This window comes from Taudactylus pleione, unplaced genomic scaffold (assembly GCF_031769625.1).
Source record: "Taudactylus pleione unplaced genomic scaffold, aTauple2 ptg000711l, whole genome shotgun sequence".
Classification (NCBI taxonomy): domain Eukaryota; kingdom Metazoa; phylum Chordata; class Amphibia; order Anura; family Myobatrachidae; genus Taudactylus; species Taudactylus pleione.
In genome coordinates this window covers 12,981,031-12,998,015 of record NW_028285113.1, presented here as the reverse complement: position 1 = coordinate 12,998,015, position 16,985 = coordinate 12,981,031, and the positions used below count along the sequence as shown (strand labels likewise).

Here is a 16,985-nt window from a genome sequence, read left to right as displayed (position 1 = left end):
ACTGGGTCGGAGGATGCTCCCTCAACCCGTACCCCTGGGAGACCACCCATCTTACCCAGGCGTCCCCCGTGGTCGCCTTCCAGATTCCTGAAAAAAGAAGCTGGACTCCCATGCTGGTGACCCCCTGGTGGAGGCCCGCCCCGTCATTCTGCAGGCTTGTCGGCTAGCTTAGCAGCTGGGCATCTGGTAGACCAGGGTTGCTTAACTGCTGGCTTAGATCCCTAGTAGAGGAACTCTGAGACCTGGAGAACGATAAGCTCTTGGCCTTACCCTGTGGATGAAAGGAGCGAAAATTAGAAGAACGCGACCTAGGAGCTGCTCCGGAAGGAAGACAGGCCCGTAGATGCCACCAGAGTAGCCACTATTTTATCCAGTTCTTAGAGTCGGAAACTGCCCGCCAGGAACGAAGCCAGAGAGCTCTTCTAGCTGAGACTGAAGAAGCCGAAACCTTGGAATATACCAGTGTCTATAGCCGCTTCCCCAAGATAAAAAGCCCCCTCGCTGATATGCTCCACCAGAGACAAAAGCTCATTCCTGTGGGTACCTGAGGTAAGGCCATCTTCCATGGTGTCAGCCCACGACCAATGGCTTAGCAACCTAGGTGGATGCAAGGCCCGGGCGAACTATCACACCTGCACTCGAATAAATAGACTTAAGAAAAGTCTCTAGCTCCTATCAATCGGATCCTTAAGGGATGCCGTGTTAGGAAGAGGAAGAGTGACATGTTTAGCCAGATGGGCAACATGTGCATCAACAGGGGGAGGAGACTCCCATTTAGCCCGATCTGCAGCAGGCAAAGGATAAAAGGAAGTTAATCGCTTAGAAACTAGGAAGCGCCTATTAGGGTGGGACCAGGCCTCTGCCAAAAGGTCCTCAAGCTGTGCAGATGAAAGAAATTCCGCAACTGCCTTCTTTTGACGTTTGAATGCTGGAGCATTGGACATAGGAGCCACATCCTTGATAAGCAAAACTGACTTAACTGCATTTATCAAGGTAACTACATCTACTTGAGGCTGGGAATCTTCTGGAATAGAGGAGGATTCCACATCGGAAGCTACAGATACATGTTCTTCATGATCTGAAGAAACTTCAGAGTCTGACTCAATATCAGACGGGTGTAGAGCTGTCCCTTTCAGAGTGTCTACGCTTAGAAGGACGCTCTCTGTCCAGCATCTGTTTGAAAGATTCTGACACTTGCGCTAAACCCTGAACAGACTGCGCAAAAGACTGCATCCAAGGAGGCTCTATGGTAGAAGGCAGCAAAGGGGACGTCATCACATTGGGGACCACACTTGAAGGGACAGCTACCAAGGGAACGGGCTCAGGGGCTGAAAGCCTATCCACAACCTTTAACATTACCTGGGATAGCGAGGCAATCCAAGCAGGTTCTTGGGTAGCAGGTGAAGCTGAAGGACCCGCCTGCTGTGAGGTTGTACAACAGCGAGTACAAAACCATAGTGGTCCGGAACCTGTGAAGAGAACACAGCAGCACAAGCCCTGCAATTACCCAGTACCGAAGCACCCGCCTCCTTGGGATCTTTACTCCTGGAAGACATAGTACAGCAATCCAGGAGGACCCCACACACTAGAGCAAGAGACCCGTAATGTGCCACACAGGGTAGAGCAATGAAAGTAAATGCACCTCAAATAGAATATAAGTGGGGCTATGCAGAGACTGAGACTATAGCAAAAGAGTCAAACACACAGACACATTCAATGCAATAATAACAGCAAAATTTAAGGCAATAAATGCTCAACACACCACCCCAAGAGGGGGGAAAGGAGCTACATGTATAACCTGACCACAGGGGCGAGGAACACGGGGAGACAGAAGCCTGCACTCTACACGTACAAGCTTTACCAGCAGGCACCTAGAAATGGCTGCCCAGCGTCTGTGAGGAGGGAAGAGCAGTGACCTTGGGGTGGAGTGCCTCTAATGAGAGAAAGCATCCAGGGGTGGGTGAGGAGCCAACGGGGAGAGCCTACCTCCCCCTTCTGACATGGACCCCCAGGGCAATGGCCGCCAGCTACCGCGGTGCCCCACTGCTTAAAAGTACCCTGGTGGCCTAGTGGGCATGCGGAGAAGACCTGGTCCCTCCTGTCAGCACCGTCGGTGTCTCCCATACCGGTGGTGTAAAGCAGGGAGCCGCCTTACTTTGGCCCCGCTGCACCAGCTTCGGCTACTGGTCCCTGTTGTGTCCGGAGCAGCGGCCGAGGACACTGACCCATTCGCCAGCGCTGGGGTTATGGAGCATTTCCCTGTAGGATACAACCTGTGTAGCAGGGAAGTAGTTAAACAGACTGCAGTCTATTGCAAAATGGATGACTCAGAGCTATAATGTGCTGTTACATATAATTCTGAGAAACTAATCACTGCTAGCAAATGTGTAAATAGACCCCTATATCAGCTGCATATCAATCCTACCCTGAAGCTGTAGAAACAGGTATACTAGCATTTAATTCAGCTTTTTTCTTTAAACATCACTGTGCTTGTGCATGTGCATGCTCCAGTCCAATGGCACAGCTACAGAGATTGCTGCTGCTATAGGGCTTGTGTGAGCGCTGGCTTTGCTATTCCCTGCTGTAGCATAGATGGACAAGGCAGCATTCAGAATGAGAAAGCCCTAATGAGTAGGATCTCAGGAGTTTGCAGCTCCGCCACAAGACCCACCCCCGAACTGAACTGCATAATGAGTAAAAAGAAAAAGAAAATAAAGTAAAAAGGGCTGGAGACAGCTCTCTGCGCACAAGCTCCTCTCAGGCACAAATCTAAACTGAGGTCGGGTGGGGTATAGAGGGGGAGGAGCCAACTAAACTTCTAAAGAAATTTAAAGTGCCAGGCTCCACTCTCTCACCTATCTATACCCCACTTTACAAGCTCCAGTGTCCCTTAGTGGAAGGAGAAATACAGACAATTCAAAAAGTTGTATAACTTATGTTAACGAGCAACTTATACAGAAATAGTTTGTTACTGCATAAACAAGGCGACTCTGCCACTGTCCTGCTCCTGCGGTCTTTTTTCAGATGGGCAGCGTGCTGACCTCCGACAGTGGGCAGGAGCAGTGGCGAGCGAGTTCTGCGGGATTCAACATATCATGGCACACAAGTAATAAATCTTTAGGGACTGGACTTTAATTAGAATGTTTCACCAAGACCTGAATGTTTGCTTTTAAATGGAATTAACCAATTCACTCTGTACAAAAGGTAGTTGCTTTATTCAGACAGGACCCAAAGAGAATAAAATAAATACAGTGGGATAAAGGCTCAAGTCATTAAGAGCAGGAAGATGGTCAATACCTTGACAAGCTGTCGTCTCTCTTTCCCGTCTGAACCCATGCAGTCAATTATTTTTGGAAGATTCACGCCTCCAGCCAAGCGGAACTCAGGTCTGAAAGATTTAATTGTCACCAAGTTTTCATACTTCCCGCTGGGATCAACCTGAACACGTGAAAACAAAAGCAGCTCAGGAAGAATACAGCTGTTATTTTATTAATTCACACACACACTGCTTGTGGAAATAATATTACACTGTCAACAACCCAATGTAATTATGTGTTACTTTTCACATCATGTTACAGCACTTTATCCTTTTGTAGAATCTCCCCATGCAGACACACAGATCACAGTCATCACTGGCATTAATACGGTCCTGCAACCCAATAGGATGCTGCCTCTAGTGACCAGATTGTGATACGTATACAAACACTTTAAAGTAGAGACACTATTTACATGAGGGACGATAACATGCAACGAGTTCCACATACAAAATAATTCATAGTTTCCCCACAGTAACAGGCAGCTATCCGCAGATGGACAGCCGGACTTGACCAAGCCCAAATGCTCCCTTCCAGTTTCAAAACCAAAACAGGAGCAATACAGCAGTTCTCCAATAGCGACTTTCCTTATCGTGGTGCAGAAGACTGCTTCTGAGTTGTAGGCAGCCCCAGAAGCCTGGTTTACTACCGTAGGGCCAAAGCAGGAATCCGTGCGTCTGCAAGCGGAAGGCCGTGCTCCCCACTGATGTTACGCCAGCTGCCGCAATCGTCGTCATTAGTATCTGCACGTGCACCCATGCTAGCTACAAGAGATACGTCAGAACCAGGCTTCCCTTCCCCGTACGCAAGGAGCTTTAGATACATTCTCACAACACTCCCACAAGTCGAGGCGGTTCTGTGCGTTCGCATAATCATCGCCTAGTTCCTGCCCCCAAAACACCCGACAGATCCCGCCAAGTTTGGTGCGAGTCAGAATAGGACGGAAATATACAACAATGTGTAAATTCGCATCTGCACATGTTTGCTGTATGCATAATCTAGAATTTTATACAAATCTAACTAGTACCGTAAAAGACACTGATACGTCATCATACCTTTAGTTCCATGGTCGGAATAATAACATCTTGTAAATTGTTTAGTTTCGTGATGGGCTGATCTGATGGGATAGGTATGGCTTCTGTAGTATAGAAAACATAAATATTAAACTTAGAAAGCGATAATGAAAACTGTGTTGGCTTTATTGCATCAAGAATTAATCTGGATGGTTTAGAGCTGAACACGTGTGTGGTTGTCATCTTATCGGCTGCATTAACCAGCTATAATTTTAAACTGCAAGAAAGCTACAGAAGATAAGGGTCATTTATGAAAGTGCGGAACTACTGGTCTGTAGGACGGATCTATAATATTATACACACATATTTCTGTTGAAGGGGTATGTGGTCCCTGTTCATTGGCATTTAGCTCACATACCATGAATGTAAGGCTGTACTTACTTCGCTGAGCTCTCCACTGGTTGGCGTCCAAGTTGGCTAATATTATATAGGCATCGCAGAGCCTCTCCACATCCCGCACCATGTGAGTTCTGTGCTTCCTTATTGTGTTCACTATGCTGCATGCAGCTTCCATGCGGTCCTACAGGAACATGCACAATTACACAGGGTTCATTTTCTTTATGCTTCCTGTGTGGCAAGCAAGACCCAAGAAGCATCCAATCAATAGCTCTGTTCCTATGAACAGTAGCAAAAACAAGCCATGTCTACAAGGGATTAAGGGGGAGATGTACCAAGCTCTGGAAAGTGATAAATTAGAGAGTTATAAACTATTAACCACAGTTAGGAGCTGATTGGCTGGTCGTTTAGCACTCTCCAGTTCATCACTTTTTAGAGCTTAGTACATCCCTACCACTATAACATTGCTGTTTCTAAGACACCTCTTCCATTGCCAGCTGCTTTGTACTTTGATACAGTATGTGCGTTACTGGACTCAGAGGAACTTATCTATCTTTGTACTATGGTATTAATGCTGTGCATTACCATCTATTATAAACACAATGATCCGGTGATTAGACTCTTTATTGGAGTTCCTTCTCCTATAGCAGTGGTTCCCAAACTCAAGACACCCTGACATTCCAGTTTTAAAGAATATCCATGACGGATGTCCTTAAAACCTGTGCCATGAGGACCGAGTTTGGGAAACCCTGCTCTATAGGAGGCTATGCATACACCAGTGAATCTTCCATCAACATTGTGTCCAGTTTTATGTATTATCATTATTTTCTTTTTATTATTTTTTAATTCTTACTCAAGTATTCACTAACTAATTTTCTAGGTTGTTGTCAAAGTGCTGCTAATTTGTTTGTGGTGCGGTTACTGTATTGGTGGGTGGCAGCCCCCCTTAGCAGTTCCTGGTTTACACACTTTTACTAAGCGCCTTGGGGCCTAGTTTTTTTACCCCTTGAGATTAAGTATTTAATTTAAAAGTGTTCTAAGGTGAATTTCTGTATAGTCACTGACGGATTTCCCACTAGGCACATGCCTGGGAGCGCCACTAACTTGGGGGAAACACAGCAAGCTGCTCCCCCCCCCTCCGCATCAGAGCAGCTGGACTATTTTTTATTTAGCACCACAAAGGGGATGGGGGTGTCGTGGGTACAGATTTGTGGTGCGGGAGGTGGGGTTGAAGTTGGGGTTGCCATCTACCTTGTCCACTTATCTGGACTCCGGAGGCATCTGATTTGGACTGGCTGACCTCTTCATAAAGGGGGCATAGCCTGAGCCAGCTAGGATGGGACTGTGATGTTGTGAGAGGCAGCGCAGCCTGCTAATACCTGTATCTGCAGTACCCGTGGAACTGGCATGGGAGTCGCAATGAAGGCTTTGCTCACCAGAGATGCTGAAGCATGGATCCCTATCTGGTGGCACTGGCAGCACTGATTGGAATTTACCTGTATTCAAATTTAAATGTTGCATATTTAATTTTGTGTGTGTGCGGGGGCAATAATGTGCCGTGGGGTGGCCTGACCCCTAAATCCACCTCTGTGTATAGTAAAAGTTTAACTTGCTTCTTGTTCTTAGATGGGCATTCATGTTGGACTATGGTGGTCCTTGGACTTCACCACTGGGAACAGGCAATCTCAATGAAACGTTTTAACATGTTCATTAAGTCTTCCTGTATGCTTCGTTCACTGTCAATCCACATATGATTTGATTAACATTGGAATGTTGTTACCACTCACACCAGTGGATGTGTTGGATAATTGTGGGGGCTCTAATGGCTAAGTTCTGGAGGCCATATCTCCAGAAGGATATTAATACATTAGAGACTGTACAAAGAAGGGCAACTAAAATGGTGCAAGGTCTACACCACAAAACGTACCAGGAAAGACTAAAAGATCTTAATATGTATAGTTTGGAGCAGAGAAGGGAAAGGGGGGACATGATAGAAACGTTGAAATATATAAAAGGTTTTAACAAGGTAAAGGAAGGAGACATTCTTCAAAGAAAGAGAAGTATTAGAACAAGAGGACATGTTCTGAAACTGGAGGGTGGTAGGTTCAGGGGAAATTTGAGGAAAAATGACCTAAAACATTTAAGGGGAGGTGTATCAAACATTGGAGAGAGATAAAGTGGACTACATCAACCTATCAGCTTGTAACTGTCATTTCATAGACTGTGCTAGATAAATTACAGTTAGAAGCTGATTGGTCGCTTTGGGCCAATTCTCCATGGCTTGATACATCTCCCCCTTGGTGTCTGAGTAATTTATGAAAATATGGAGAACACTCATCTCAGATCACACTGTGGGAAGCTTTCACCTTTTTTTTTTTTTTTTTTAGTGCTTATAAGAGAATTCTTTTGTTATATTGCTTTTTTTCATCAAGACCAGCATGACGCAATTGAAGCACAATGAGAACAGTTCATTGAACGCCAATAAACAATAAAGCAAGTTTATCTATGTCTCACACCCACATAATGTGGTTTAGGTAACTGCGCCAGACATTATAATAACGTCCAAAGTTACTGGGCTCAAAGAAAAATTACGTTTGGCTGCCAGGGATTTGTTTAGTCTCCATCTGCAATATAAGTTAGGCAATATAACACAACCTCATCAATTTGTGATATCTTCTTGGGGGCGTTCTTAGTGAGGCGGCCGCCCCATTTCGCCACCTCCGTCTTCATCAAGAGGTCATCTTTGTTGGCGTTTGCTAGGGCCAGGATAATGAAGAGTGTGTGGTAAGGGTGATCCAAAGAGGTTCGGCTGATCAGCTGTCAGGGAATAGAGAAATATGGCTGCTTAACTGGGCTGGAATCAGAGCAAAACATTATGCCAACATCAAGTCTTTCAACTTTCCTTTAGAGACATATAGTATTTGGAGAAGTCGCTTTATGCTGACAACATGTGGCTATCTAAATCTGTGGTTCATATGTCACTTAAGTAGAATGCTATAGTGCTATATTACACAGCATTGGTTGCTTTTGACAGAGCTGGCGACAGCTCTGCCGGGCCCAGGTACAGGGAGGGGGTGTGGCCAACCCGGGGAGGTGTGGCCAGACCACCTACTTGCAAAAATAAAAAATTTAACATGTTCGCACACGCCTCACAGGGGGGGCACCGGGGTCCGGGGGCGCAATCGCTCCCCCCCGCACATAATGCAAAGAGAGAGAGGACTGTGCTGCTCTCTCTCTCCCTTGCCCAGCCCACAGCAGCAGTCTGTCCTCACTCTCCCTGCCCCAAGTATCGGCAGTGATGTTAGCAGCGGCCGGGCTGCAGGACCTGTGCCCCCTCTGGGCCCCTCCAACAGGCCCGGGTAAATAGTACCCACTCGCCTTTCCACTCCTCTCAGCGCCCCTGGTTTTTAAAGGGCTGGTAAAATTGATTGACTGCACAAAGTTCCATAGGGCAATTCTGTGTGATGGATGTGATATGCCATTACATCAACATCGCAAGCTTTTCCTCTCACCCCATGGAGGCACGTAGGAACACTTGCAATGTTGGAGCTCACTGTATAAGCAGTTTAAGGGGTAAATTGACTAAGATGGGAGTTCTATTTAAGAAGTGATGTTGCCCATAGCAACCAATCAGATTCTACTTCTCATTTATCTAGCAACTTCTAGAAGATAATACCTGGAATCTGATTGGTTGCTATGGGCAACATCACTTCTTAATAGAACTCCCATCTTAGTAAATGTACCCCAAAGTGTGAAGCCAAACATTGCATAGAATTGTATCGGCTTAGCAAATTAGACCACAATTTCATATAAGTAAATCCAATTATGGTTGGTTTTAAAAATGCGTGGCCAAATCAAAGTTGATCTTATCCAGAAATTAATATGAGAATTGTTAGTACCCCTTTACTTTTTTTTTTACTTTTGTTTGTTCTCCTTAATTTGTGACATACAGAAATCAGCAATCCAAAGCATTGATTACAGTGATAAAATAATAACTTAGAATAACATGTCAACTTTGGAATTTTTAAAACTATAATTAAAATATCATCTGGTGAACTAGTTCATTTATAAGCACTTAATTGAACACGGCTGTATAGTTACATTATTGAGTACTTCATGGAATTCCTGTCTCCCCATCTTCTTGGTCCCCATGCGAGCGGCCAGCTGGTACATTAGTGGGAGGAACTTGTGGGAGGGAATCTTCTGCGAATCCTTCTGTATGCGAAACACATGGAAATCAATTAAACACCATAACTTATCACTCATTATTACAGAGGAAGTTGAAACACAGATCATTTGCACAAAGAGTTAACAGATGCAATAAACTTAAATACCCATTGCTCCATTATGATAAGGCATCTTGTAATGTGCTGTGAGATATTTCACTACCAGATCCAATATGCAAACTTCCATTGTTGCTGAATGGCAGCTGTCTCAGCACTTACTTCATCACCTCATTCTACAACCGGTCCCCCACACCCCATTCAGTCCCAACTTCTATTCTCCCTCTCCCCCACTGCATGTCCATCTCCAAGTCACCTCTCCAACCGTCTCTCTCCACTGACACATTTCCATGCTCCTTACACAAGTGCTCATCTCACCTAAAGAACCCATCTTTTTAACCCCAGTACCTCTCTCAACTAACATCCTATATCTCTCCAATCATTTTTACTTTCAAACTACCTGAGGGACTTACGTACAATCACCAATCTAACTTTATCTCCTCTCGCTCCATTCTCAATGCTCTGTAATCAGTCTTCCAATACCACTTACATTCCACTGAGAATGATTACATTACAGAGACTTTACTTAGAGCAAAGTCTAAGGGTCACTTCTTCACACTCCTTCTCCTGGACCTCTCAGCTGTTGATGACACTCTTCACTCAACTAGTGTCTGAGACACTGTTCTTTCCTGGTTCATTCCCTACCTCTCTAAGAGCTTCCACCTCTACACTGACGCACAAGTCTATTTCTCCTCTGACCATCCAATTCCCATAACCAACTGTCACTATGCTATCTCCACGTGTTCCAATGCTACCTCAACAGAGCTCATCATTTTCCCTCCTCCTATAATCATCACCTCCGCCCAGTTCTTCTTCACCATCAAAAGCACGACAGTTTCTTCTGTTTCCAGAGCCCGCTGCCTCGGAGTCACACATACAGTCTCTAACTCTCTCCCAGTCCTGTCGCCCCCAGAAATATTGCCACTTCTCTTACACAAGGTCCTGCATATTAATTTTATGTATATATATGTTTTTATCATTTATAAAATGTTTGGTCATATAAATAGCATCTTGACTCTGTAATTTTCTGCCATTACAAGTTTGCAATAGATGTATATACATACATCTACATTTTATTCATATTATAAACACTATTAGCGCAATAACTTCATTTAAATTTTGGGAGAGGCATTTGTCTTTTTTTTGAGCTCACAGGCTCTTTAAGGAGTTGCTGCTTTATTTATTTTATTATATTAGCGCCAGGTAATTTGTTTCTTTTTGTATATCACTATTTACAACTTTTGTGTACCAGACTAATCTTGCTCTTGCCCAACATAAGGGTTTGATCATTACCTTAATGTAATTGTCGGACAATTTGTGATACCATGTTCTACTGATATAATACATTTTATGGAGATGTTTATTGCAGCTAACTGTCAAATTGTAATTTTTTTATTCTTATTGTTATCTTCTTGAAAATCAATAAAAACTGATTTATAAGTAGATTTTTCCTAAGCAAATCAATATATATATATATAGATATATATATATATATATATATATATATATAAAAAAAGTCTTAATTCACTTAAATTAGTAACAAATCTATGCTAATATGATAGTAGAAAATGGTGGACGTGACAAACCTTCATGGCGCTATTCACTTCAGACACCCCGGAATTCTCCAGCCAGAGTGAGCAGAGACGGAAGATCCACATGTCATGTTCCTCTCCAGAGACCAGGCAGCTGATGTAGTTCTCTATGGCGGTGCACAGAAAGCGTTTCCTGTCCTCCTTCAGAGCTGCGATTTCACATTCGTCCAGCTCCAGCTCCCGCTGCACCTTTACAGTATACCTGCCACCAGACAAGCGCAACTCTCAATGTATACACCAGGAATTCACATCCAAGAAGGATCAGTCACCACACTCCATACAGAACACAAACTCTCTACACCTCCCTTTGCTCTTGAACACTTGGGAAACATTCATCCCTATTATGACATTTATATCAAGTCATTTCTCATTTCATTTAACATATATTATAGTGGCAACTCTAGGAGAACTCCACCTTAACAAAAAAAACTATAAAAAACAACTGACAATATGAAGCTTGTATGCTTTAATGTTTTCTCAAAATCATGTCATCACCCCTACATTTTCCATTAAGTTCTAGAAAGGTCATAACTCTTTATAGTAGCGAGGAAGTGTAAGGTACGCAATGGGGTTTACATGAGGGCTATGCTTCAATTATATATGACTGAAACAAATTAGTCGTTATTCGATTTTAGTTACTTGTACTTAGTCATTATTCTGGTTGGATTTATTAAGATATTTTAGTATCAACGTGTTAGCAACAAAAGTATCATGTGGCATCTGTGTCACAGCACTTAGAAGGTAGAGAACCGCGATGGCCATGAACCCTGCAGAGTAGGAAAAGTCACCCTGGAAGCCATCGCTGGATGAAGACCAGGAGAATGAGGAAATACTGAAGAGCAGGAGTGTTATTGCTCCACCTGGAATTTGGAAGATGACCTGCTGGGAGTATTGCAGGCCCTTTCTGTTGGGAAATATGCAGACAGGCAGCCTTGCTATCCAAGAAAACCAGACGAGGCCAATGCAGAGTTGAATGTATATCTGCTTGAGGAGCCCATCTTGCATGAATTAGTGCTGCTCCGGCTCCGCCACTGAGCACACTCTAGAACAGGCGATGAGTAGTGGTACACGTTTCCATAACATTCACACTTACTACTGAAGAGGCGGGGAACTGGGCTGTGATGGGGTGTTCTGACATAAGCAAAATTCAGCGGAGGCGTAATCACGCAAGTGCGGGCTACGCAGACCTGGACCTACAGTAAGTGAAAATACACCTCTTGCACTCAGTATAAGGCAGGTATAAGTGCACAACAATAATGACAACTAGTAGAAAACATGCTATAGGTGCAAACGTGTCACGACCAGGGTTTCTCGGCATGGTGGTTGACGGGTATTATTTGTGAGGTCACTGTGGCGGGGGGTGTCTGGCAGTGGTGCTGGTGTGTGGCGAGGGGCATTGGCTGTGCGTGGCTCTGCGCGGGCATGCTGTCACGTTGGGCTGGTGAGGCCTGGCAGTGCTTCCGTTCCATTTGGCATGGGCGCCGCCATCTTGCCTCCAGCCATGTGATTTGCTCGCCCAATCCTGGTTTGTCACATGCTCTCTCTGGCCAGTCACGGCACATCACTTGGTATTTAGGGAGGTTCTGAGCCTCACTTCATTGCCAGTGCAACGTGTTTCTCAGCATAGCTGAGAAAGAGTTCCTTGTGCTCACCACCTGTTACCTGTGATACGCTACCTGCCTGTCTGCTCCAACCCCGCTGGAATACCCTGCATTCTCCATTACCTTCCCCTTGCCTGAGTACCTGAGTCCTGCTGTTCACCCTACACCTCGCCTTTACTGACACTCTGCTGGATATTTCTTCCTCAGTCTGCATTCTCCATTAATCAGTCACCACCTGGACAGTTCCCCTTGTCTGCCACTACCTGGACATGTTCTATTTAACCGGTCACTACCTGGACTTTTTCCGTTGCCTGTCACTAACTGGACTTTTTCCTATTTGCCTCACTACAGCTCCCAAGTGCACTTTAGTGCTATACCCAGACTTTCTGTTTTACCACATTCATGTCTGTTAAGCCACTCATTAAAAACTCCACATTTGTCTGCTCCTATTACCACCCGGGCCCACAACAAAATCAGAACCTCACAGTTTGCACTGGCCCCATGGATCCGTCCACGGAACAGGCGTCTGGAGTAGATTTATTTTGGCGCATTGCTGGCCGTCTGGAAAACCTGGAAACCATGCAGAACCAAATGGCTCAGTTTCTACAAGAAATGTCTGAAAGACGGGATAATCTGCAAACCTCCTTATCCACCTCTGGGGTACCAGCAACTACACCCGCTTCTATGTCCGGGAATACAGGAAGCAGGGCATCTCCCCGCTTACATCTCCCTATGCCAAGCAAGTTCGACGGCAACCCTAAGCTCTGTAGCAGATTCCTGAATCAGTGCTATATACATTTCACCCTACAGCCTGATTTTCCCATTGCAAGAACCAAAGTGGCTTACATCGGCTCCCTGTTGTCCGGCTCAGCCTTGGATTGGGCTTCCCCACTCAGGGAGCGTTCAGATTCTCTGCTGTATAACTACACTGACTTTGTGACATAATTCATGAGGATTTTTGATGGGCCTGGACGTACTGTATCAGCCTCATCTAGTATTATGACACTGAAACAAGGAAACAGTCCTGTCAGCCAATATGCCGTACAGTTTCAGATTTTAGCAACAGAACTCAAGTGGAATGAGGAAGCCCTCACCTCAGCCTTTTGGCATGGGCTTTCTGATCGACTTAAGGATGATTTGGTCACCCGCGACCTTCCTGTTAACCTAAACAATATGATTTCCCTCTGTAATAAGATTGACCTACGCTTCAGAGAACGTCAGGCTGAAAAGCACAGAACTGACCGGCAAAGGTCATCTACTCCTCCCTCTACTACCCGTCCAACCCCTCCTTCTACAGATGAAGAGTCAATGCAGGTGAATCATACCCATCTCTCCAAAGAAGAACGTCAAAGAAGAATATTAAAAACCTCTGCCTATACTGTGGAGAATCGGGTCACCTGGTGGTCTCCTGTTCACAAAAATTGGGAAACGCCCGCTCCTAACTGACCCTGGGGACATCAAGTTAGGAGTTATGAGCCTGTCCCCAAATTCTAAAGATTTTGTATTGATCTTAGCCATAGATCTCAAGTCAAAACCTGTCTTCGTTACTGCTCTACTAGATTCTGGAGCAGCCGGAAATTTTATAACCTCCAGCTTAATGGACAAACTACAGATTTCTTGTTCAGTCCTCCATCATGTGATTTCCTTGACTGCCGTAGATGGTCGGCCTCTGGCTTATGGAGTCGTCACCAAAGAGACTCAACCAGTACTAGTCTGTATCGGAACACTCCATTCTGAGTCTTTAAAGTTCTTAGTGATACCTGAGGCGTCTCAAGACAACATTTTAGGACTACCCTGGTTACGCCTGCACAATCCTAGGATAGACTGGTGTTCTATGCAAATTCTTTCATGGGGAGCTGACTGTCAGAAATCCTGTCTTCCCAAGATACGACCTGTAAGGAAAACAGCTTCAGTAATATCTCCATCAATTCCTAAGGAGTATCAAATGTTTACTGATGTCTTCTCTGAACAACAAGCAAATGTCTTGCCTCCTCATAGAGAGTGGGATTGTCTAATTGATCTATTGCCAGATAAGATGCCGCCTCGTGGTCGCACCTATCCTCTGTCCTTAACGGAGACCAAAGCTATGTCTGAATGCATTCAGGAGAATTTGGAGAAAGGATTTTATCGCCCCTCCACCTCTCCCGCCGGAGCTGGGTTCTTCTTCGTTGCCAAAAAGGACGGTGGCTTAAGACCTTGTATAGACTACCGAAGCTTGAATGATATAACGGTCAAGAATCGATATCCGTTTCCATTAATCACAGAGTTATTTGACAGAGTCAAGGGGTCCATCATATTCTCCAAGTTAGGTCTTAAAGGGGCCTACAATCTCATTCGTATTCTCTCAGGTGACAAGTGGAAGACCGCTTTTAATACTAGAGATGGACATTTTGAATACCTTGTGATGCCTTTCGGCTTGTGCAATGCCCCTGCTGTCTTTCAGGGCTTTGTCAATGAAATTTTCCGGGACTTATTGTACGTGTCTGTTGTTGTCTATCTGGACGATATATTGATTTTCACGTCTTCTCCAGAGGAACATCATAAACAAGTGAAGGAGGTGCTGTCTCGTCTGAGGGAAAACCACCTCTACTGTAAGCTGGAGAAATGTGTCTTTAGTGTACCCAGTGTGCCATTTCTCGGTTATGTCATCTCTGGCTCCAGTATAGAAATGGATCCCAAGAAAGTACAGGCTATCATGGATTGGTCCCGACCTCAAACCTTGAAAGCCATCCAAAGACTACTCGGATTCGTCAACTATTATAGACGTTTTATCAAAGGATTCTCGTCACTGATGGCTCCCATTACGGCCCTGACCCGTAAAGGCGCCAATCCTGCCCTACGGTCACCCGAAGCAGAGACAGCCTTCCAGCTTCTGAAACAAGCCTTTATCACAGCTGCTGTCCTAAGACAACCAGACCTGGATAGACCTTTCTTATTAGAGGTGGATGCCTCATCAGAAGCAGTGGGAGCAGTTTTATCTCAGCGTTATGAAGACAACCGAGTTCATCCCTGTGGGTTTCTCTCCAAAAAGTTCTCTCCTGCCGAAAGGAACTATGCCATAGCTGAACAAGAACTCTTGGCAGTGAAGTTGGTGCTGAAGGAGTGGAGATACTTACTGGAAGGGGCCAAATTTCCCTTCACTGTCTTCACTGACCATCGGAACCTCCTCTTTCTCAAAAATATCCAGTGTGTGAGTCCTCGTCTGGCCCGATGGGCCATCTTCTTTGCTCGTTTCCAGTTCACCCTGACCTTCCGATCTGGAGCTCTTAATCAAAAAGCGGATGCTCTGTCTAGGTCTCTCCTCTGTAACGACAATTCGGAGACCCTATGTAGTGCCCCTGTGCTGGAGTCAAGAGTGTTTGCCACTGTACAAATACAACCCCCTACTGGGAAGACCTTTGTGGCCCCGGAGTTAAGGAAGCAGCTCCTCACCTGGGCTCATTTCTCTCGCTTTGCAGGTCACTCAGGTACTCAGAAGACTCTGGAACTTTAAAAAAGAAGTTACTGGTGGCCATCCATGAAGGCTGATGTGCTGGAGTTTATTTCCTCATGTGCTCAGCATGTCTTCGCATCAAGCCCCAGCTGGCGAATTGTTGCCCATGCCTATTCCATCACGTCCATGGACGCATCTCTCCATGGACTTTGTAACGGATTTACCGAACTTTCATGGTTACACCACCATCTGGGTTGTGGTAGACCGATTTTCGAAGATGGTCCATTATGTACCTCTAAAGAAACTGCCTACTGCTCCTGACTTGGCTCATCTGTTCGTCCAGCACATATTCCGCCTCCATGGACTTCCTACCGAAATAATTTCTGATCGTGGTACGCAATTTGTGGCAAAATTCAGGAGAGTTTTATGTTCTGTTCTACAAGTAAAGTTGAACTTTTCCACGGCCTATCACCCTCAAAGCAATGGATCCACAGAGAGGGTCAATCAAGACCTTGAGACCTTCCGAAGGATCTTCATGTCATCATCCCAAAACAATTGGTCTGAGTTGCTACCATGGGTGGAATTTGCACATAATGCCTCCTACTATTCCTCTACTAGTCAAACCCCATTTCTGATTGTCTACGGTCTTTATCCTCGGATTCCTGAATTCCGAAGCCTGCCTGTCTTTGATGTGCCAGCTGTGGAGGATACCGTACGAAGATTTGCATCTAATTGGTCACAAGTACGTATTGATTTGGAGAAGGCGTCTTCTCGCTACAAACTTCAGGCAGATAGGAGACGTAGGAAGGTACCTTGTATACAAGTTGGAGACCAAGTCTGGTTGTCTACCCGGAACCTCTGCCTTAGAGTACCTTCGATGAAATTTGCTCCCCGCTTCATCGGACCCTTCTCCATCACAGAAATCATCAACCCTGTGGCGTATCGCCCTCAGTTGCCCGCTTACCTAAAAATCCCTAACTCATTCCACATCTCTCTCCTGATACCCCTAATCTTGAACAAATTTTGCAATGTCCTTCCTGTTCCCCCCCCGCATCCAGACAGAGAGTCGTGGAGTACGAGGTCTCCCAGGTCCTGGATTCTTGTATCCGCTTGGGACGACTACAGTATCTCCTAGATTGGAGGGGATACGGCCCGGAGGAGCGCTGTTGGACCGATGCCAGAGACATCCATGCTCCCGCACTCGTCAGGAAATTCCACTAGGCTCATCCTGGAAGACCTGGTGAGTGTCATGAGGCCACCCATAAGGGGGGGGGTACTGTAACGACCTGGGTTTCTCGGCATGGTGGTCGATGGGTATTACCTGTGAGGTCACTGTGGCGGAGGGCGTCTGGC

The 16,985-nt window shown here is 45.3% G+C and overlaps 1 protein-coding gene across 3 annotated transcripts in view; it reads right to left on the bottom strand.

The window, feature by feature from the left end:
* Nucleotides 1-16,985, bottom strand: part of ATM (ATM serine/threonine kinase) — a 245,664-nt gene that overhangs the window by 28,551 nt on the left and 200,128 nt on the right. For all 3 annotated transcript variants that reach the window (XM_088456725.1, XM_088456727.1, XM_088456726.1), the window contains exons 50-55: nt 10,593-10,800; nt 8,825-8,938; nt 7,379-7,540; nt 4,769-4,907; nt 4,370-4,452; nt 3,298-3,438 (exon numbers count right to left, since the gene is read on the bottom strand). In XM_088456725.1, the coding sequence (XP_088312851.1) occupies nt 3,298-3,438; nt 4,370-4,452; nt 4,769-4,907; nt 7,379-7,540; nt 8,825-8,938; nt 10,593-10,800 (847 nt within the window). The remainder of the gene's footprint in view (nt 1-3,297; nt 3,439-4,369; nt 4,453-4,768; nt 4,908-7,378; nt 7,541-8,824; nt 8,939-10,592; nt 10,801-16,985) is intronic.